Source organism: Girardinichthys multiradiatus, chromosome 22, assembly GCF_021462225.1.
Source record: "Girardinichthys multiradiatus isolate DD_20200921_A chromosome 22, DD_fGirMul_XY1, whole genome shotgun sequence".
Lineage (NCBI taxonomy): Eukaryota > Metazoa > Chordata > Actinopteri > Cyprinodontiformes > Goodeidae > Girardinichthys > Girardinichthys multiradiatus.
The window spans coordinates 17,864,722-17,889,118 of record NC_061814.1 but is presented as its reverse complement, the minus strand read 5'-3'; the positions used below and the strand labels follow the sequence as shown (position 1 = coordinate 17,889,118).

At 40.4% G+C, this 24,397-nt stretch overlaps 1 protein-coding gene across 3 annotated transcripts in view; it reads right to left on the bottom strand.

Moving 5' to 3' along the window:
- The window catches only part of grid1a (glutamate receptor, ionotropic, delta 1a), a 377,320-nt gene that overhangs the window by 155,058 nt on the left and 197,865 nt on the right, over nucleotides 1-24,397 (bottom strand). For all 3 annotated transcript variants that reach the window (XM_047351890.1, XM_047351891.1, XM_047351888.1), the window contains exon 3: nucleotides 8,264-8,548. In XM_047351890.1, the coding sequence (XP_047207846.1) occupies nucleotides 8,264-8,548 (285 nt within the window). The remainder of the gene's footprint in view (nucleotides 1-8,263; nucleotides 8,549-24,397) is intronic.

Genomic DNA, 24,397 nt, shown 5'->3' with positions numbered 1-24,397 from the left:
CATTCAGTAAACAAGTGAGTTATTGATGTATTCTGATGTGTGGGAAATTATGTTTTTTTGAAGTTGTTTATATTTTTTTGAATATACATAACAACTACCTTCATATGTGAGGCATTTTAATTGTTTTATCAGATTAATTCAACTTATTATACTGCACAGTTGTGGTTTTTGATATTGGCCATTTGGGGAGTTGTCCAGAAAGTAGGGCTTCCAAGCAACAGTCAAAATAATATAAGTTTTCTGTAAGTTTTGCCTCAAAATTTTCTATTGCTTTTATGCATGTTCAGTCAGTGCTGGTGCCATCTGCTTGCTGCTGAGAATGGGGAGACCATTTTACAGGCTTTATGTGTGACAGCACTGCACTTTATTCCACCTGGAGATTTTTGTGATTTCTTGCATTTTGATTGGTTGTTGACCTCCAGAAGGAGACGCTCGCCCAGGGTGCAATTTATACAAAAAGCACCACTGATACAGTATGAAATCATAACAAAAGTCTTCTTTTGATATTATGCATTAATTAAATAGAACCACATGATCCAGATACATATAACCCATTTTAACTCAACTACATATCAGTAAAATATATTAAGATTAACAGTCAACTGCCAATATGTTCTAATCTATTCATTATCAATACATTCTGGCTATAATTTAACCTGATAGTTTCTGACTTCGATGGCATAAGGAACATAAACAAGTTGAACAACTTTTCATTTCCCTTCATCTTTTCCAATAGATAATTTCAAATTTTCCCAAACTCTGTAAGAGCTGCAAGACAGATGTAAACTCATCACACTGACAAATCTTTTAATGAAATTTGGGCATATTTTTTTATTGCTCCTGCACGTCATGATTGAAACAAAGCCTGCATTTGGAATGCTCTTACATGAGAATACAATGCTGAAGCAGAGAGAGCTGAGTCACTGAATAAATACATTTAATGACATGGGGAAATTAAATGCAACATAGTAAATTGCTTTTGAGAGCAACAATTGTAATTAGAAGCATTGAAAACAGTAAGCAATTGAGTTTGACAGAAATGTGCTTACATTTTTCTTCTTGAGGTGTCATCTGTATGTCTGTCTGTCTGTCTTGCTTTTGTTAATTAAAAATATTTTTAAAATATGCAAGGAGATGATACAGATAAACAACAATAAAAGCTGAGTTTTATAAGGACAAACTGCAGCTTTTGCTCCTCTAAAAACACAGTCAGGTCAGGCTGGAAAGTACCATCACACATATAAAGACAGCATTTTTCTCTGTGGAGCATAGGTCACAGCTGGACTGTGTCAAATCAAGCACTGCAGGTATTTTGTTCTTTGATAAGGCTTTTTATTCACTGCGGCACTCCTTTGTAATATTACTGCAAGGTTAAACAAAAGCCAAGATCTTAAAGGTTCCAGGAGGGTTAAAGAAAAAAGACCATTTGTTGGACGAGTGCCATACTGAAGTTAGGGTACATGCTTTTTATATATTTATGTTCCACAAAGATTGAGGGGGAAGATAAGATGTCCATTGCACCAGAAGGTATGTCCAATTGGTTTCCAATTTCCTGCAGCTGTGTTAGTTGTGATTTAATCCCATAGTGAAGCAAATTTAAACTAAACCTTTTGAATATTTGTCTGGGAAATTTGTGTTATTTTGATGGAACTTAAACTAGGCTGCATATGTTTATCTTCAAAAAGTGCCATAGAGTATTTATGCATTACAGTACTAAACACTGTAAGTCACTATATACTAGGTAAAATAATGTTTTATTATTTAGTATTCAAATATTAATTTCAGCTAATTTTATGACAACCATATTTGTTCATGTTTATTCTTGATCTGAAACCCCAAATGATCAATAGGCAATACTGTGTCTGCAATGCGATGCCTCTATATATCTCTTCCAATGTGAGTTTTCATGGAAATATTGATGAATCATGTAATACGTGGACAATCAGAATTAACATTCTTTAGTTACAAGAAGAAAAAAAAAACAAGAGTTGTGCCATAACAACATGTTGCTGCAGAGCTTGGCGATGAGTAACTTCCAAATTATAAAAGAGGTGGAAGCATTTGACTCTCGCTAAATTCACAGAACTGTTTAGCTGTTGAGATGCTTGAAACTGTTCACCACACAGTGACAGTGGACTAAGCCGCTGTAAGTTTGGGATTTTCTCTACCTATTTTAGTCCATTCAGAGCTTCTATTATATGCTTTAAAATAGTAGTAGTAAGATATAGCACACTGGCAACCACAGAGAACCTACAAAATATATCCTGTAGTGTCAGACTCTCTGGATAAATTATGCAGCATGACTGCTACTACTATAGACTGATTGCCTACCCATTGCAAGTTTATGTTAACCTTCTTAAAATCCATGTGTGTGCACTACACATTTTGGCAGAAACTAGGACAGATAAGATCAGTGCACAGAAGAAACTTAAGACAAATAAATAATGCTAAATCCATCAAGAGCAAGTGTTATGGACCTGCAGTCACCAAGTGGACAACAGCGCATCGGGACATTCAGTTCACTTTACCCAGGACCTTATTCACAATGTCCTTGTAATTGTTTTGAACTTTGAACCATTGCTGCAATTTGTTGTTTTGTGTTCAGCACTTTGGTCATCTGCAGTTGTTGAGCTAAATAAATTAATCTTATTTGATTTGATAAAGATAAGCTGAGCAGATATTTTTGAATCCTATTTACTAAATATATTCACAAATGTTATGTGGATAGCTACAGTACCAACCAGCTCCACTGTCAGGTTCTGTGCCGTGTCTGTTTGTTTGATGCTGTTTACTATGCTTAACCTCTAGATGGCGTGGGACCTGGAGGAGAAGTGACAGGTGTTTTCTATTCCCCTGATTACTTGCTGAAGAATATTTAAGGAGGAGGCTCCCAGCAACTCACTGCCAGAGTGTTGCCTTTAGTGGATTACCTGAACCTGACTTTGCCTTCTGCATTGAACTCTGCCTGGATTACCGTCTTCTGGAAAGAAGCGATCCAGCTCCATGAACAAAGACTCAATCCTCTTATTACTTTGTTTGATCACACCGGCTGGCGGTCTCCTGATTTCTTCGCTCCTTGGATCACCCTCCATGAACCCTGTCCTCCCTCCTCCATCCACTGCACCAACTTCAGAAACTCTTGGACCAGCTAACCATCCTGGCACACCAGTACTCACCATCCTCAGAATCCTCAGCGGTTCCTTGGATTTGCGAACTTTTATCGGCGATTCATTGAGAACTTCAGTTTGATAGCCGCACCACTCACCGCCTTAACCTCCACTAACATTGTGTTCACCTGGACACCAGAAGCTGACAAGGCGTTTCGGACATTAAAAGAGAGGTTTTCTCAGACTCCCATACTGGTTCATCCTGATTCCTCCAGACAGTTTATTTTAGAGGTTGACGCCTCTGATACAGGTGTTGGTGCAGTACTTTCTCAGCAGTCTCCCACAGATGGAAAGCTCCACCCATGTGCCTTCTTTTCCTGTCGGCTAACAAACACCGAGCAGAATTACAACGTGGGAGATAGAGAGCTGCACGGCATTAAGTTAGCTCTCGAAGAGTGGAGACATTGGCTGGAGGGTGCAAAACACCCCATTTTAGTGTGGACCGATCACAGAAATCTGGCCTACTTGCAATCAGCCAAAAGACTGAACCCACGCCAATCACGTTGGTCACTGTTTTTCTCTCGTTTTGATCTCTCTATTTCTTACAGACCTGGCTCCAAGAACCACAAACCGGATGCTCTTTCCCGGCTTCATTCACCTGACTCTACCGTGAAAGAGGCAGAACCCATTGTGCCGTCCCATTGGACATTTGGAGCTTTAGTTTGGGAGGTGGAGTACCATATAAACAATGCCCAACGTAACGAGCCGGACCCAGGTACAGGTCTTCCCAACAGGAAGTATGTTCCTACATCTGTTAGGTTTAGGTTTATCCGTTGGATTCATACTGCTAAATTCTCAGGTTACCCAGGGGTTAGCAGAACCATCTCACTCATTTCCAGGCGATTTTGGTGGCCATCCCTTCACAAGGATGTTAAAGAGTATGTGCAGGCCTGTTCAGTCTGTGCCAGACAAAAATCGGGCAATCAGCCTCCCTATGGGTTACTCCAGCCTCTCAATACGCCCAAACGCCCTTGATCTCACATAGCACTTGATTTTGTAACTGGTTTACCTATTTCTAAAGGTAATACGGTCATCCTTACAATTGTTGACCGTTTTTCTAAGTCCTGCCACCTTGTACCACTGAAAAAAAAACATCCATCAGCTTTCCAAACTGCCCAGCTGTTGGTTCAGCATGTTTTTCACCTTCATGGTATACCTCAGGACATTTTGTCAGATCGAGGCCCCCAATTTATCTCATGTGTTTGGAAACAGTTTTGTTTGGCCCTTGAAGCCAAGGCTTCCCTAACATCTGGGTACCACCCCCAATCTAATGGACAGACAGAAGGCATGAACCAACAGATGGAGTCCATCCTCAGATGCATGACCGCATCTGAACCTCTTGATTGGTGTATCTATCTCCGCTGGGTCGAATATGCAGTCAACTCTCAAATCTCATCTGCAACTGGCCTCTCTCCCTTTGAGGTTTCTATTGGTTATCAATGTTGGAATAATTGAATATAGATTTATCTGATGTATTTCTCCTATTCTTTAATTTGACTATTTGATTTTATAACCTTTCATGATGTTTGTGTGAGTAAAGGATGTTTGAGTTGTCTGCAGGCAACCATCAAAAGTGGAGATGAGGGGGAAGCAGTTGAGGAGGTCATAAAGATGAAGGTTGATTGCGCTGAACGAAGACGCACTGATCCTAAGATTGGAGGAGACTGTGGAAGTGTGTTGTTAAAAGATAATGGTGTTTATGACCTGTTTACGATGCAGCTGTTTATCCCATCCTTAGAGAGTAACGTTCTATGTAATTAGGACCCCCGAAAGATAACAAAAAGAGAGGGTCGGATAGATGGTTTTCAGAGCGGTAGGAGATTTGTAACTGAAAGCACATCTCCGTCCGTTCTCCTCGTTGCGAGTGAAATAACAAATTTTTTGTCTTTCTCTTCTTTTTGTGATGTTATAAGTATTTTAGGTTGTTTAAACCTGACAATCAACCTCCCCTATTCCCCGCAGATGAAAAGGACATAGCCGTAGCATCCGTTCGGCACCACATACGTTGTTGTAAACGGATCTGGGGAAATGCTACCAGAGCTCTCCTTCGTACAGCGGACCAAAACAAGAAGTACGCTGACCGCAGGCAGCGGCCTGCTCCGGCGTACAGGCCTGGCCAAAAGGTTTGGTTGTCCTCCCGGGACATCCCATTGAAGGCTATGTCCAAGAAACTGTCTCCTCGCTTCACTGGTCCCTACACTATCCACTCAGTCATCAGTCCCTCTGCTCTTCGTCTGCGCCCGACTTCCAGTATACGTATCCATCCTGTGTTTCATGTCTCTTAAGTCAAACCTTTCATTTCAATCACTTCTTACCGTTAAACTCAGTCTCCTGAATTGCTTTCTGCATGTGGGTCAAAACTGTTTGAAACATTATGACATCCACATGCTGAGATTGATAGACATGAGGTGGCTACGAGAGCCAGAGTGGTGCATACGGTAGTGTTTACTCAGAGGTAACACAATAATTACTTAGATTAATGAAATAAAAAACATTAAAATAGTAATCTGAAAGCTACCATAGTTTTAAAAGTTGTGTCTGTATCAGAAGCTCTCTACCAACCTTGCCTGACATTCTCGACAGGTCACCAGTTTGACTGTTTACATTATCCTCTGTAAGTGTTCATTTTCTTCTTCAATACAGCAGTGGGGCCTTTTTGCCAACCAGAAGGAGTAGGAGTGGAGCAGACGCTTGTGACATCACACTTCCAAGGGTCTGTTTTTCCTTGTTTCCTTGGCATTTCCACAGCTGCCTCTTTTTACTCATCATCATCTCATTTTCATTCTAGAAAAAACAGTGCTAACACAAGAAACCCAGTTTGCATTCATTATTCAGCTGATCCCTCTCAGGTCTTTTTGAAGCAATTCTGCTGCGCACAGTGTGTGGCACCTACCATTAAGATGGTCACTTTAAAGACATTATAACACTAATATTGCACTGTGCAACATTGCACATATTCAGTTTACTTCTAATCTTAGTCTAAGATTTTCTATTCTGCGTTTTGTTATCTGAGATACAGACAAAAGAGTTAAAGGAAAGGAATGTATAGCAACAGGGCAAATAATTCAGAAACAATGTAGACAGATCTATTGATCTGCAGATGGTAAAACAGACAGCTACCTGGTGGGACAGACGGGCAGCTAATTAGCCAAAAAGACCAACTGAAAACATTGGTGTTACCGACACATGCCAGCCTACGACTATTAAAATAAGTGGTTACAAGACAGCTCGTCACAGACTGACAGCAAGACAGTCATAAAGAAATGCTATAGCAAAACAGATGGTCATACACATGGTGACCCAACCGGTATGACGAAGGAGAAGAAGGGTAGATGACAAAGCATATCATCCCACAGACTGACAGGTGCTCTTAAATAGTTGGTTTCTTTTTTTTTATTATTCATCCTTCCCAGTAGTGAGAACACACTCCTTTAAAGACAAGACGTAACGGAACTATGAACGTATATTAGATTTACACTCACCAGGCCCTTTTCTTAGGTACAGCTTTTCATTTGTTTGTTGACATACATCACAAATCAGCCAATCATAAACAAGTCAATGCATGCAGCCACGTCAAAATGGTCAGGAAGACTTGTCACAGTTCAAACCAAGCTTCAGAATGAGGCAGAAAGAGGATTTATGTGACACTGAATGGGACACAGTTGTTGGCACCAGAAGCCTTGTTGTGAATATTGTAAAAGCTGCTCATCAACTGAGATTTCCCACAACCACCTCTCAGGTTTACAAAGAATGAAAAAACATAGAGAACATATCTAGTAAGTGGCAATTGTGTGGACAAAAGTGTCTTGTCAAAGTAAGAAGAGAATGGACAGATGGGTTTGATATGATAGAAAGGCAACAGCATCTCTATTAACTACTCATTTAAACCAATGTTTGCAGAAAACAGTCTCTGACTGCTCAGTACATAAAAACCTGAAGCAGATGGGCAACAGCTTCAAAAGACCACTCTGGATACTATTCCTGTCAGCTAATAAAAACTGAGTCTACAATTCACACAGTGTCACCTGTCAAAAACAGTGCATGGCCTGATGAGTTTAAAATAAGATGCAACATACAGATGCTAGTGTTAGAATTTGACGTAAAAAAAAGAAAAAAAAAAAGATAAATTTTCCCCTGTATTAATGGTTAAGGCTGGTGGTAGAGGTGTAGTAGTGTGGGGGATATGTCTAAACATATTTCAGGCCCAGGCCCACAACTAAACATTGTTTAAACACCTGTCTGAGTATTATTGCTAATTAGCTGGCCTTCCTGTGGGATGATGTACCATATTATAAAGCTGAAATCATCTCAAACTGGTTTCTTGAAAATGATGATTAGTTTACCGTGTTCCTGGAGTTTTCTATGGTCAACTCATATACTAGCAAGGTATACCAAATAAAGTGACTAGTGAGTGTACATATACATGTCTTTCTGTCCAAACATAACTGGGATATTTCCAGTGCCAAAGATGAATTAGATTGAATCTAGATTTATTCTAGATTACACTCTTTCAAAAAGCAAACATAATTGCTAGCAACTAAAAAAGCAAATGTGACTAAGGCAAAACAACAATATTTAGTTGTCATTTTTTTGTTTTTCAAATAATAACTTCATCCACAGCATTTTGAGCCTCTCAAATTGTGGGTAAAGGTCATTCTGAGGGATGTCATGGTAGAAATAAAAACACAAGTTGAAGATCTAAGACTAGACTCAATTCTGGAGGGAGAAACAATTAAAAATAAGAGTGCCACAAATTTGCTAATTAGGGTTTAAACTGACTCTTTATAAAGAGGTTATAGATGCTAAATGCAGCAACAAGATTTTTTTGTTTTTTTAATTGAACTTTGTTTTATTTCAAAACGGTGTAAACATGTTTGCAGGGCCTCTGTGGAGGACATCATATTTCTGTGTTTCCCATACTTCCTCATCTTGTGTACTCTGGGTATATGAGAGGAGCTTTCTGCAAAGGCCTGATCTCCTCTGGCAATTAAGTTGCTTTTGGAGCATTTAAATTTAAATAAAGCTGCTGAGCTTGTACAAAATCCATGTTTACAAGATATATTTAGTAATTCACTGAATTATTCTGCCTCACTTACCATAGTCACTCTCGTAAAAGATGATAAACTTTTGCCAGTGAAACTCCGAGACGAGAGTAAGCAGGACATCATTGATGCGAACAGGTGGACGGGCAGCCAGTGTGTAGCTTTCTCCGTCTGGGCTGGGGTTGAGCTGGCAGGCAGTGCGGGGTCCACCATCTTCGTTTCTTTGGATGAAGAGGTGGGGGATATGCATTGCATCTGTTAGTGACTGCAAGGCGCTTGCAGCTGCGCAACCCGTAGATGTAACCAGAGCAAGGATCCCCTGGTTCATTAATTCACATGCTGGACAGAAGAAAATAAATAAGAAGAGTGCGTTAGGAGCACAGAAAGAATGAAAAAGGAGGAAAGAATTTAAACAAAGTAACAAGTAGGGTATGGGTTGGTTACCTGTATTATGGTTTCAAGGTTTTAAAGAGTTACAGTTTCAATGTCAAAAGTACTTCATAATGTTATTATGGTTTATAGTTGCTGAGTGATAATGTCTGTGTGTGTGTGTGTATGTGGTGGGCGGGTGGGCGGGGGGGTGGTGGGAGCTGTGATTTGCAGCAATAAAACTATAACTGATAATTCTCTCACAGCAATAAAGGTATTTTACTGACGCAGACTTTGATGTTCTGTCACTGAAGGTGACAGGGGAAGAGAGAATTAACAGCTGCAGCCAGCATATGATTTCAGTTACTCTGTGAAACTGAATTCCAATAACTTCAAATTCAGAGAAAGTTTGTAACATACACAGATATTAAACAGTTAAAACCGGAGAGACATGTCCCAGAGAATTAAAAACCAGACAAACAGGAGGGCCTTAATGAAAGTTGTTCACAATTTACATGTACTCTTTTTGATTTGATTTTGCCTCACAAAGTAAACCATGGGCTGCACGGTGGCGCAGTTGGTAGCACTGTTGCCTTGCAATTCCCGGCTGGGGGTCTTTCTGCATGGAGTTTGCATGTTCTCCCCGTGCATGCGTGGGTTCTCACCGGGTACTCTATGCTTCCTCCCACAGCCCAAAGACATGCCTGTTAGGTTAACTGGTCAATCTAAATTGCCCTTAGGTGTATGAATGAGTGTGCATGGTTGTTTGTGTGTTGCCCTGCGACGGACTGGCGACCTGTCGCCCATAGACTGCTGGAGATAGGCACCAGCTCCCCCGTGATCCACTATGGAATAAGCGGTAGAAAATGACTGACTGACTGAAAATAAACCATGTAAAACCTGGTTTGTCAAAATATACTACTTTAACAGAAAGAACTGCACCACGGTGTAGTCTGTGAACTATTTACTATTTTACACTGGTATGACTAATTTATAATGGTGAAAACAATTTATTTTAAAATACTTTTCACTCTCCCTCCACAATACTCAATATAAAAGTTCCTGGTCAAAGGAAAAAGTACATTTCTATCTTGGCAATTTGTTTTTACCCATGTAGATGCAGTGAAAACACAGGCGGCTAAAAATGGCCCCAGAAAACTACCCTGGTTCCTGAAAAAGATTCCTGCCGTCAAAATGTACCTGAATTAAAATAATGCTATTTTAAAGCAACAGCTTGAATGGTATCATTAGGTCTGCTAACGCATTACTGCCTAAATTTCTCGTACTCGTACGCGTCATCTTCCGCTTTATCCGGGACCGGGTCGCGGGGGCAGCAGACTCAGCAGAGACGCCCAGATGTCCCTCTCCCCAGACACCTCCTCCAGCTCCCAAGACGTTCCCAGACCAGCCGAGAGACATAGTCCCTCCAGCTTGTCCTGGGCCGTCCCCTGGGCCTCCTTCCGGTGGGACGTGCCTGGAACACCTCCCGGAGGCATCCGGTATAGATGCCCGAGCCACCTCAACTGGCTCCTCTCGATGTGGAGGAGCAGCGGCTCTACTCCGAGCCCCTTCCGGATGGCCGAGCTCCTCACCCTATCTCTAAGGGAGTGCCCAGCCACCCTACGGAGGAAGCTCATTTCAGCTGCTTGTATCCGGGATCTCGTTCTTTCGGTCATGACCCAAAGTTCTTGGCCATAGGTGAATGAAATCCTGTCCATAAAAGTTATGAACAGGACCGGTGACAAAGGGCAGCCCTGCCGGAGTCCAACATGCACCAGGAACAGGTCCGACTTAGTGCCGGCAATGCGAACCAAACTCCTGCTCTGCTTGTACAGAGACCAGATGGCCCCTAGTAAAGGGCCCCCTATTCCATACTCCTGGAGCACCCCCCACAGGGCATCACGAGGGACACAGTCGAGTGCTTTCTCCAGGTCCACAAAACACATGTGGACCGGTTGGACTCCCATGAACCCTCGAGTACCCTGTAGAGGGTATAGAGCTGGTCCAGTGTTCCACGGCCAGGACGAAAACCACACTGCTCCCCCTGAAGCCGGGGTTCAACTATCGGCTGGACTCTCCTCTCCAATACCCTGGCATAGGCCTTACCAGGGAGGCTGAGGAGTGTGATCCCCCTGTAGTTGGAACACACCCTCCGGTCACCCTTCTTATGTAGGGGGACCACCACCCCTGTCTGCCAATCCAGAGGCACTGTCCTCGTCCGCCACACCACATTGACAGCCCCATGACAGCCCCACAACACCCAAAGACTTGAGGTACTCAGGGCGGATCTCATCCAAACCTGAAGCCCTGCCACTGCGGAGCTTTTTAACCACCTCGGTGACTTCAGCCTGGGTGATGAAAGAGTCCAACCCCAAGTCCCCAGCCTCTGTTTCCACCAGGGAATGTGTGATGGCAGGATTGAGGAGATCCTCAAAGTACTCCTTCCACCGCCCGACAATGTCCCCAGTCGAGGTAAGCAGCTCCCCACCCCCACTGTAAACAGTGTTGGCGAAGCACTGCTTCCCCCTCCTGAGGCGCTGGACAGTTTGCCAGAATCGCTTCGAGGCCAACCGGTAGTCTTCTCCATGGCCTCACCGAACTCCTCCCAGGTCCAAATTTTTGTCTCTGCCACAGCCCGGGCCGCGCCACGCTTGGCCCCACGGCACCCGTCAGCCGCCTCAGGAGTCCCACAAGCCAACCACGGCCGATAGGACTCCTTCTTCAGCTTGACAGCGTCCCTTACTGCTGGTGTCCACCATCGGGTTCGGGGTTTACCACCGCGACAGGCACCGCAGACCTTATGGCCGCAACTACAGGCGGCAGCATCAACAATAGATGCGGAGAACATGGTCCACTTGGACTCTATGTCTCCAACATCCCTCAGGATCTAGTCAAAGCTCTCCTGGAGGTGAGAGTTGAATACATCCCTGGCCAAGGAGTCCGCCAGACATTCCCAGCAGACCCTCACTATGCGCTTGGGCCTGCCAAGTCTGTCCGGCTTTCTCCTCCCCCAGCGGATCCAACTCACCACCAGGTGGTGATCAGTGGACAGCTCAACTCCTCTCTTCACCCGAGTGTCCAAAACATGCGGCCGAAGCTCCGATGATATGACAACAAAGTCGATCATTGACCTCCTGCCTAGGGTGACCTGGTGCCAAGTGCACTGATGGACACCCTTATGCTTGAACATGGTGATACTCTTATATTGGTCCATGTTTAGTAGTAAGGCAAAAAAAAGCTAATAAAAAATAAAACTTAAACTTGTTTTCAAGCTTTAAGGATATTATTCAATACGTATATTAAACCAAAATGGGTTATTAGTGGATCCCACTGAGGAATTTAGGATTAAATCAAATCCTTAGCATGTGGGAGGCAAATCACAGAAAATGCATGTAGTTTAAACTGTAGCTGCACACTAATATGAGCAGATGAAGGATTCAGTGGGGGGTCATAATCTAATCTTTGTCTACAGACAGTGATTGAAGGGAAGATTTTGTTAAAGGTAAGAACGTCTTGAAGGCAATAGATGAATGAGAGCTGCAAAAGTTCATGTCTTGGCAAAATAGAATGGAACAAGATGAGTGGGAGGAATCAAATAAAGATCCAGAATATGTTAGTGGGTAAAAAAAGGCTTAACTAAATGCTATCCCCATGACCTTCACTCTCACTCCTGCTTGGTAAAGATGTGTAAACAGAAAGGGATTAAAATCTGCTGACACATGCTTGCAATGTCTGGTAGGTTCTTAGGTTTCTCACATTCTAATTTCTATATTGCTTTTGAGCATGTCAACATGTATGGTATGATACTAAATGCCAGATACTTTAAAAAGATGAGAATTTTAAACCAACATGAAATTCTGTCAGATTGATGTTGAATATATAGAACAGCTGAAAAACATAAGGTTGCAATAACTGGCCTACTTAATCAGCAACTTTACAACTCTCACAACCACAACTGATGTTTACTTTAGTGCTTGTTGCAATTCTTTTTAGAAGCCACAGATCAATGCATCTACATAGTGTAACAATAGCTTTTGTAAGTGCAAGCAGTTTATAACATTTCTTTCAATACAAAAGACATTTTACTCTCTGTTAACGTTTTTCAGGGGTTTGTGGACTATAAGGCAAAATACAAATGCATAATTTGCAGTGCATAATAACAGGCAAAGCACAGATTAATACTTACTACAAAAGGTGAAGTTATGGTAGTTCAACTGCAAAACTATTTAAAAAAATTTCAGTAAAGCATTTTCCATACAATATTGCAAAACTAGGGGTACTGCTTGACTTTTTTCAAATATTGTCACTTTATAAACAAAAACTTTAGTGTATTTTATTAGGATTTTATCTGATAGACCAACAAGATGTAGTGCCAAGTTGTGATGTATAAGCAAAATGAAGCTGTGTCTAAGTAAACAAAATAAATCTGAAAAGGTTGGCATGACTCCCTGACCATCAGCACCGGTTCCCCCCAAGGCTGTGTTCTCTCTCCTCTGCTCTTCTCCCTGTACACCAACAGCTGCACCTCCAGTCACCAGCCTGTCAAGCTTCTGAAGTTTGCGGACAACACCACCCTGATCGGACTCATCTCTGATGGTGACGAGTCCGCGTACAGATGGGAGGTGGACCATCTGTTGGACTGGTGCAGCCAGAACAACCTTGAGCTCAACGCTCTAAAGACAGTGGAGATGGTTGTGGACTTCAGGCAGAACCCAGCCCCACCTGCCCCCATCACCCTCTGTGACTCCACAATTGACACTGTGGAATCTTTCCGCTTCCTGGGAACCATCATCTCCCAGGATCTCAAGTGGGAGCCAAACATCAGCTCCCTCATCAAGAAAGCCCAGCAGAGGATGTTCTTCCTGCGGCAGCTGAAGAAATTTAACCTGCCAAAGACTATGATGGTGCACTTCTACACAGCCACCATTGAGTCCATCCTCACCTCCTCCATCACCATCTGGTACGCCGGTGCTACTGCCAAGGATAAGGGCAGGCTGCAGCGTGTCATTCGGTCTGCTAAGAAGGTGATTGGCTGCAGTCTACTGTCGCTCCAGGAACTGTACACCTCCAGGACCCTGAAGTGGGCAGGGAAGATTCTGGCTGATCCCTCCCACCCCAGTCACAGACTCTTTGAAACTCTCCCCTCTGGCAGGAGGCTGCGGTCCATCCGGACCAAAACCTCACGCCACAAGAACAGTTTTTTCCCATCTGCCACCAGCCTGGTTAACAAAGCCCGGAAACCACCCTGATACTCTCCCTTTCCCCCACACCCCCCCTTTTTTGCTGACAGGACACTTGTAACCTGCAACTCTATGCGTTACATTAACGCTCAGCTTGGACTCCTGCTTTACTTGCACTGCCATACTTGCACAATGATCACCTGCACTGTTGTATTGCTCTTGCATCCTATACTGCTCTACATTTACTCTCACTCACTTAAAACTGTGCACATATATTTATATTATATTGTAGATAAGTTTATACTGTTTAATTTGTATTGTATTGCACCGACTACGACAAAACAAATTCCTTGTATGTCCAAAAATGTACTTGGCAATAAAGCTTTTCTGATTTCTGATTTCTGATGTATATATATTCAGGCCACCACAGTCACTACTTTTTACTCCCAAGTTTTTTGAAGCCTCCAAATCTCCATCCATCAACTCTAACCAGCTTCCCTTTTCTTTGTTAACCAAAAGCATTACCAGAACAAGATGCTGCTATTTCACCATGGGGGTGGTCTGGCCAGAGTTACAGTATGTCCCGTGTTAGTTTTCTGCCAAATATAGCGTTTTTTGTGTTTAGGACAAAAAGTTAAATTGTGGTCTTATGTACAGGACACTTTCTTCGATCAATTTGCTGTGTCTCCTGCATGGCTTGTGACGACTTTTGATAAGACTCCTTACAGTTTTCTTTACAAAGTGGTTCTCTTGTTTAGTGGACAGATTGTGAAGTGAACAACTAATAGATACAGGGGTTGGACAATGAAATTGAAACACCTGTCATTTTAGTGTGGGAGGTTTCAAGGCTAAATTGGACCAGCCTGGTAGCCAGTCTTCATTGATTGCACATTGCACCAGTAAGAGCAGAGTGTGAAGGTTCAATTAGCAGGGTAAGAGCACAGTTTTGCTCAAAATATTGAAATGCACACAACATTATGGGTGACATACCAGAGTTCAAAAGAGGACAAATTGTTGGTGCACGTCTTGCTGGCGCATCTGTGACCAAGACAGCAAGTCTTTGTGATGTATCAAGAGCCACGGTATCCAGGGTAATGTCAGCATACCACCAAGAAGGACGAACCACATCCAACAGGATTAACTGTGGACGCAAGAGGACGCTGTCTGAAAGGGATGTTCGGGTGCTAACCCGGATTGTATCCAAAAAACATAAAACCACGGCTGCCCCAATCACGGCAGAATTAAATGTACACCTCAACTCTCCTGTTTCCACCAGAACTGTCCGTCGGGAGCTCCACAGGGTCAATATACACGGCTAGGCTGCTATAGCCAAACCTTTGGTCACTCATGCCAATGTCAAACGTCGGTTTCAATGGTGCAAGGAGCACAAATCTTGGGCTGTGGACAATGTGAAACATGTATTGTTCTCTGATGAGTCCACCTTTACTGTTTTCCCCACATCCAGGATAGTTACGATGTGGAGAAGCCCCAAAGAAGCGTACCACCCAGACTGTTGCATGCCCAGAGTGAAGCATGGGGGTGGATCAGTGATGGTTTGGGCTGCCATATCATGGCATTCCCTTGGCCCAATACTTGTGCTAGATGCCAAGGACTACCGAACCATTCTTGAGGACCATGTGGATCCAATGGTTCAAACATTGTATCCTGAAGGCGGTGCCGTGTATCAGGATGACAATGCACCAATACACACAGCAAGACTGGTGAAAGATTGGTTTGATGAACATGAAAGTGATGTTGAACATCTCCCATGGCCTGCACAGTCACCAGATCTAAATATTATTGAGCCACTTTGGGGTGTTTTGGAGGAGCGAGTCAGGAAACGTTTTCCTCCACCAGTATCACGTAGTGACCTGGCCACTATCCTGCAAGAAGAATGGCTTAAAATTCCTCTGACCACTGTGCAGGACTTGTATATGTCATTTCTAAGACGAAATGACGCTGTATTGGCCGCAAAAGGAGGCCCTACAGCATACTAATAAATTATTGTGGTCTAAAACCAGGTGTTTCAGTTTCATTGTCCAACCCCTGTATCTTCCTAACAGATTGTTCAAGCTGTGGATGTATGCAGCTCCTCCAAAATTACCGTAGAATTGTGGGCATCATTAGGCCAGAAAGTATAGGAAAACTAAATAACACACAAGATGAGACTCTTGCCTCTTTTCCATTCAACGTTCCAGCCCCACACAGCTCCACTCTGCATGTCCTCACTTTATTCCACACTAAAGCTGTTGTGTTTCCATTAACACACTGATGGCTAGAGTTATGGTTTAAAGACCCACCTCCAGCCATCATCATCGTGCCCTGTGACACTATTAACCGTTACTGTTTCATCATTTGGTGTTAGCCTTTTCCTTTTTCTATTTTTTTATTGGTGTAGAGGTGCTGGAGAGGTGGAGTTCTGCACCATGAGTTAAGTGTGTATTTTGTTAAGTGACCAACTGTTTGTTCTGTGCATAAATCAATTGTATTCTAGCATCCTGGCTGAGAGCAGCAGCTTAAGTGCAAGTTAAGTTGAAGTGTGACTTCACTTAGTCTCACCCACATGTCTTGTTGCGATATTATAGTAATTGTTGAAGTTTTTTGAGCTTTTCCTAGTAATGCAGTGTGCAGAAAAACCCATGGCTTGTCATAATATATTTTCTCTGCTACCATGGTGAAGACCTTCTCATTTCGCTGACACACACCCCTATGACCAATCAATGAGCAGCAGATTGTTCACATCACATTTCGGTCCTGCTTAGTCCTGATGGGACTTGCTGACGAGCTGGTATCTAGAAAGCCACTACCAGGCCAGAAAAGCCATTCCCTCAAGATGTTGAGGGAAAGAGGACAATATTATAATGGAAGTAAAACCAGACTGGCAGAAATTGGAACAAGGCATGCATACAAGAGAACAAGACAAGGGAAAAATTATTTTGTTTTCTTTTTTTAACACGATTACTCGGAAGAGGACATGAAATAAAATGTTCTCCTGAGCAAGATAGAATGTTCCTGTTATGTCAGAGAGACAAAAAGACAATCATAGAAGAATGCAAATCTCTGCAAGGGGGGATTTGGTGGGTTTTCAGAATGCAGCATGAAATATTTTCTCAGTAGGAGGTCATGTGATTGACAGTAGTACAAATTTAGGTGATGCCATAACTCTGATGCAATGTCTGCATCAGCTGTCAACAATAGCATGTTCACAACTAAAACAGTGTGTTTCAAGGAGCTGCTGTTTACTTAGATGTATCCCACTCAGAACAAACTTCACTGAGCTGGATATGGCACTTTTTTATTCACATTCTAAACCTAAATATCCTGTCTAAGCTCCTTTTAAATTTACATTAATACGCTTATTTTTATGATAGCTAATGTCATTTGCCAAGATTTAGGAAGTGTGAGGTTATGCTGTCTTACTATCAAATAAGCTGCATGTTTGGATTAAAGATCAAAACAAAACAATTGTCCCCAGAATAGATTTACAAATAAATATTGTTTTCTGATACATGCAGAGATGAGACTTTTCCTGGCTGATACTGTTTTTTGTTTCTTTTTCTTTAAGTTGTGACCTGCCAATTATAATTTTGACCAAGTCTAATTCCAGTATTTTTAGTATCTGACCTGCTAATCACCAATCAGAGCTGATAAAGGCAAACTGGGCAACTGAGATCTCTGGCGGATAGATTGGTGCATTACTTATAGGATAACAGATTGCTTAAGCTACACCGTTGCTGCTGGAACAGATGGTGGAGAAAATAAGATTAGTTAAATTATTTTGTTGAGGTGAAAAATCTCTCTAAAACATCTGACTTAAATGTTCGGGTTTTTTCAAATCTATATTGACAAATTGTTTGATTTGCTGGATGTAATTGATACCTCAGACTCTGGGTAAATTTAGGAAATCATTGCCAAGAGGATATTAAGGAATAACTGACATGGAATTGCAATAAATCTTCCAATTTCAAAATGTTTGACGTTCATCACAGATGATTTTCAGACACAAGCACAAAGTCATGCTGGGACTGAGAACAGCTTGGATCTCCAGATGACTTACTCTCTTCTCACTAATGGCAATCTGTTTTTATGCTTCTTATTTTGACATAGACCTTATTTTCTATGTCAGACAAAAATTGTATCATCTCATGACATTGAGTGAAAAAAAAAACACATCAATTTCCTAGAAATTTTTTTTTTATTGAAATCAAAATGTTAGACATTACTCTCAGAGGCTACTGTACTTGTTAATGTCACAATATCCAATAAGCTCAAGCTAGAGATTTTATTTTGAAGTTTGAATTTTAAATCTAAAATATGATTCTTTAAACAGAAATGTTTACCTTCCTGTATGTAAAACAAACAACAACAAAAAACTAGTCCAACTTCTTTTAGAGAGTTCCTGCCTTTCAACTTCCATCTCAAAGCTTCTTATAGCAGACAGTGACTAAAGTGCATCTGCAGTCATTTTGGCATCATAATGGACACCTCAGGCCCATTAGATCAAAGATACTCCACTGACAAGTGGGAGTAGTTCTCCACAGTCAGTGGCAAGTTTATAATAGAGGAATAATGAGTCTTAGATCCAGAGTAGACAAAGACCATCATTCATTCCCTGCCAGGTATTCGACATCTAACGTCAGTATTTAAAAGCAATTTCTATTCATGCGTCTCTAAAGAGATAGACCCCTTTGGCAAGGATGCTTTTAAAATATCCTAAAATTATGTTTTCACTTCTGGAATACTTTAACTGATTTGATAAATGAATAGATTTTACACTTAAGAATCGATGGATCTTTAAAAGAGGGTACAAGATAAGCAGTGCAAGAAAGAGGAGAGTTCTTTGAAACTAAAAATGTCCTAATCCATCAACCAGATGTGAAGAGGCAGTTTCTTAGCAGTTTATCAGTGGTTGGAGAAATCAGTGAGTAAGTTTGTTTTTTAACAGTTCTAATATACACTACATATTTTCAAAATGCTCACAGAATTACTGCCACACATAAATGTTTATCCTTCAAAACAGAATATATAGAATAAAACAAGTCAACAAAATCGCAAAACTGTTTAATGTATCATTTATATGCAGAAGCTCTTGAAATTATTCCTATCCATTTCTGTGTCAGCTGTGCTTTGTTAACCAGTATGAGTTAGACTATTTTGAGAAAAGTTAAACAAGCAAATCTGAGTCAAATTGACAACCAATGGAAAGCTATGAAGAGACTCTGGGCTGAAAAAAGTCTTTATAGCCCATTTTCCTATGAAGATTGAATCCCACTAGTGTCTTGGTCTCATTTCATTGGTGTAATAAGAATAATAGAAAAAAAAGAAAAAAAAACTTACAGCAGTTGTTTGTAAATATTGCATACATTGGGGTTTTGTAGAAATTTTACAGTCTAAATAAGACTGAGGATAATTCTTGTACAGACAGGAGTCTAAACAACAAGTTAATTGTTGCAATAATGGTGACACTGGTCTTTCCAGTAATAACTTTGATCAAATAAAAACAGCTTTAAATACAACATTTATATTGAAACGTCTGTATTATGTTAACAAAAAACTGAAAAGGGTTCTCACTTTAAGCTGCTCCATCAGTTTAAATCCCTTCTTTCTAAATTCTGTCATGGAAAAGTTACTTAGTTTCCTTTCATTTTAATTACAATTGGATCAGGGAGAAGATCTTATTTAAGGGCAACCAATGAATTATCTACCGTGAATTAAAAACAATTAAGAATATTAAAATTTATTTTATACCCCACATGAACCGTATATTAAAACACCTTGCATAATTTAAATAGAGGTTACTACTAGAGAATATAACAGGTAAATTGCTAGTAAGGGTAGAAAGCAACATAGTCCACAATTTAAATTCACAATTAAAGGCTTTAAGAACTTTGATTAAAATTCTGTCTATGTCTTTTTTTCTACACAGTTTCTCTGTTTAGTTCTATTTAGCTCACAAAACTTCTAGGTTAGGTCAGGATTGAAATAGGGATGTCCTAGTCAAATCCCAAGTAAGGGCTTGCTGTCCAAATTGAAGCATTTTTTACCTATAGGTATGATGTCCTTTACTAAACTAAACTGGTTTACAGTCAGGGATTATGTCAGCCACACCAACAGACACCTCTGGCCAAATATGTGTATCCAATTTATTAAAAAACAAATGCTATTTTATGGTCCAGAGGTTACAGAACTGCCTTATTGCTTGTGTGCATTTATTTACCTCAAGCTCAGTTTTCTAGCATATATAAAGCCTAAGGGAATTTGTTTCAATGACTTGGACTCTGCATCAAGAGATGCCTACAGTATTCTTAAATATTCCTAAATCACTTGATCAGACCTGGTCGGGAGATCCCTAGTTTAGGGTTTCCATTAAAACAAATTCTTTATCAGTTGAAGTTACAACTATTTTAACCAGGTTCAGCACACATGCGCTTTGCTACTTTCTGCAAGGCAAGGCAATTTATTTGTATAACACATTTGAGCAAGAAGACAAGTCACAGTGCTTTACATAATGAAAATAGTACAATGAAAGGGATAAAAAAACAAAAAGTATATTGCAGCGGCATTATAAAAGAAAGTAATGAAATGTAAAAAACAAGTTGGACTACATACTAAAATTAATGAATGCACTTGATGCTTTAAGGCCCATTTCATGTAAAATTTCCCTGGGAAGAAGGCAACTCTTTAAAACTCTTGGACCCATTATGGGTCTCAATAATGGGGGAATATTCCTTTTAAAACTGGTCCATTCCTGGACCACAAGTAAGAGACTTCCTTGTTCTCTATACCGTCCTCCTAACTTCTTCTAGGAGAGCCCAGCGGAGCCACAGTCTGTTGCGGGGGGGGTGGGGGGGGGGTGGGGGGGGGGGGGGTGAACTGGTTCTCACTGTAGACAATGAGGTCCATTATGCTGTCTGTTCCAAGGTGGGAAATCCTAATTAACCTTTATCTCCAGTATGTTTTAGTTAATAGTTTAAATAGAATAAACAAAAGCAAATCTTAACAAATGGGCTTTTAACCTTGATTTAAAAGAATTCAGAGTTTCAGCATTTTTGCACTTTTCTGGAAGTTTGTTCCAGATTAGTGGAGCATATGAACTGAATGCTGCTTCTCCATGTTTGGTTCTGATTCTGGGGATGCAGAGTAGATTTGAACCAGAAGACCTGAGTGGTCTGGAAGGTTGATACAAGGACAACAAATCTTTAATGTGTTTTAGTGTTAAGCCATTCAGTGATTTATACACTAACAGAAGTCTTTTAAAGTCTATTCTCTGAGATACAGGGAGCCAGTATAAGGACTTTAGAACAGTGTTGATTTACTCTAGTTTCTCAGTTTTAGTGGGGACGTGGGCAGCAGCGTTCTGGGTCAGCTGCAGTTGTCTGACGTTTTAGACAGATCTGTGAAGACACTGTTTCAGTAATCAATTCCAGTAAAGATAAACACATGGATGAGGTTTTCAAGATCCTGCTGGGACATTAGTCCTTTAATCCTGGAAATGTTCTTAAGGTGAAAGAAGACCGGCTTGGTGATTGTCTTTATGTGCCTCTGGAGGTTTAGGTCTGAGTTCATCACTACACCAGATTCCAGGCCTGATCTGTTTCTACAGATCAGACCCAAATCTACTGGTACTACAGTTTCTAGCTGTAGTAATTTAAACTATTTGCTAACTCTTGATCATTCCTCCTTTGGTTCAAAAATTCCAATTTCAGTTTTGTTTTTATTTAACACGTACTTGCCCACTTTGAGTCAGCTAAGGATCATTTACCCAGAAAGGTTGTTAATTTCCAATCTAGGAAGTAATATTTCCTTAAATATTATTTTACTAAATGTGATAACTAATTAAACACCATTAAGACCCATTTATCCAAAGGTTTGGTTTTTATTCAAAATAATATTTCAGGTCAGTCAGTCATTTTCTATCTGGTTTCTTCCATAGTGGGTTGCGGGAAAGCTGGTGCCTATCTCCAGCAGTCTATGGGCGAGAGGCGGGGTACACCCTGGACAGGTCACCAGCCCATTGCAGTCAACACACAAACAACAATGCCCACACTCATTCACACATCTAAGGGCAATTTAGAGTGACCAATTAACCTAACAGGCATGTCTTTGGACTGTGGGAGAAGGCCGGAGTACCCGGTGAGAACCCACACATGCACGAGGAGAACATGCAAACTCCACGCAGAAAGACCCCCAGCACAGAGTCAAACCCAGGACCTTCTTGCTGCAAGGCAACAGTGCTACCAACTGCGCCACCGTGCAGCCCATACGTCATAATAATAATAATTAAATAACGGCAGCTAATTAAACTGATTAAGACCCATTTATCCTGAAAGGTTTGGTTCTTATCCAAAATAATATTTCCTTAAATAATATTTTAATATTTGGTTAATAATATTTCTTTAAATATTACTTTCATAAATAAAGGCAGCTAATTAAACACCGTTGAGAATTAGTCATCCAGAAGATTGGTTCTGCAAATCAATTTTGTCCTAATACCACCGCCTTATTGGGCTGGTATTCACAGGAGAACCCATAACAGACTGAATTATTATTTAGTAAAATATTAAAGTATTAATATTAAATAGTAAATAATGTAATCATATTCATAATCACAACACTGACGTAAATGTAACAGAACCAAATACACAGCTGCCAGTACATAAAATCCATTTGTCTCAACAACCACTGTCAAGAATGTTTTTAAGAGCAATGAGTTTTTCCTGCTTTTTTTTTATCTTAGTTTATTGTAGCCAATTAGTGTCAGAAATTCTAAGTCTGCTCAGTTTGACAGCGCAGGTTTATCTTTGACAAATTTATATAATTTAGAGACCAATAGCTAAAACAAAATTTCATGTTTTTTTAGATAAAGCTGATGTTACACATTTTTCTAACAAATGGGTCACCAGCTTTTTAAAGCCACTTTCCACAGCATCACCGTTCACACAGAAGGAAGCAATGCGAAAAAAAAATCATAATGAAGTAGCTGGACCTAAACATTCAAGAGAATGGCAAAATTGCCTTTCCAGTGGATACGATATATATTCTTATCACCCTCTTTCCTTCAGTCACTTACAGTAATCTCAACTTTGCTCTCTCTTTGGAGAAGATAAAGGTCCATTGCTCATTCCCTGAAACAGCTCTTCTGCTGTCAGGCAACGATAAGAGTTAAGGTACATATTCCTGTCAATACTATTGATGTTAACTGGAATAGAGGATTTCACAGTAGTAAATTATATCCCCTGGACATCAGACATATAGTACCAGAGATTAATTTAGTCCAGCAAATACAGATTAAAACTCAAGGGCTGGATATATTAAAAGCTGTTCTTGCATGTCTGCAACAAGACTTATAATTATAAATCTTAGAACTGCAGTGATGCTAATGGTCAATTTCCATTATCCCCCACTGAGTGTAAAATCCTATTCAACTCTTCACAACCTGGAAAATAGAAAATTGCCTTTTTATGGGTCTTTTCTACCTAAATGAGACTACTGGTGAATCTTTGTTAAGGGATCTATGAATCCACAGCATAATTTCATGTTCTGTTTCATAACGCTATCTGGTAAACATGAAGATGAAGATGTGAAAATCATTTTCACAAAAATGCTTCAGATGAACTTATCCTCTGATGCACAAAGTGCTTCAAATTACCAAAAACAAGAGCACAGGTAAACATCTGAATCATCCTTATTGGATGGAATTAAACAAAAGCCCAGATGTGACAGTGGTAATGCAAATGAACATGTCAATACTTATGTCTTCCCATTTAAATAAACAGTTGTACAATACGTAACATTTTTAGCCTAAATGTGTTTGTAATGACAGGAAAATAGTTAATATTATAAATATTATTCTGATGATGACGGTGTTAAAACCATAAATATACAGACAGAGATCGGAGAGCTGACTGCACTGCAGTTTGTGACGTGCCCCTTAAGGCACCATGTTTAAGTGTTGATAGATGTGCAAACATCGCCCCATTCCACTCATTTACACCTGAAATCTTAATCCTTTTCTCAGTTTCTCAGTAACTTTTGAAGTTATTGTAATGATCTTTGCAGGGTTGTAAAGGTGGACATATTGATAAATGTAAATGTAATACAAGACTATTATAAATATGATTATTTTCATTAATTATAACTTTTAAATAATACATTTAAATGCTATATAGCTGGGTAGCGTAGATAAAGGGGCCATCTAAGAACCCTTCTAATTCATTATAATCTGCTTTCTTCAGATATGCAAATAAGAAAAAGCTATAGAAAGGAAAAGTTTCATTAAAAATAAAAAACATTTATACTTTCATGTCTTAGCATATTATTATACTAATATATTATTGTCAGATGTTTTAGACTCACATCACACAGTTAGCTTCTGGAATAGAGTGAAACCAGTACATCTATGCTACAGACCATGTAAGAAAATGCTTGCCATCAGTAGAAGCATATGAATTTCAAATAATTGAAATTATCATTATGGCATTGTGCAAGATAAACTATGGAATGTGATTCTCTCCTGTTTTGTAAATTTGTTCTGATAGTTGAAACAGTTTATAGCCCTGCATAGTGTCCCTGATGTCCTTGTCTTTCTTCTCACATCCTGAGATTCAGCCATTGTTGACAAACCAAATCAACACATCAA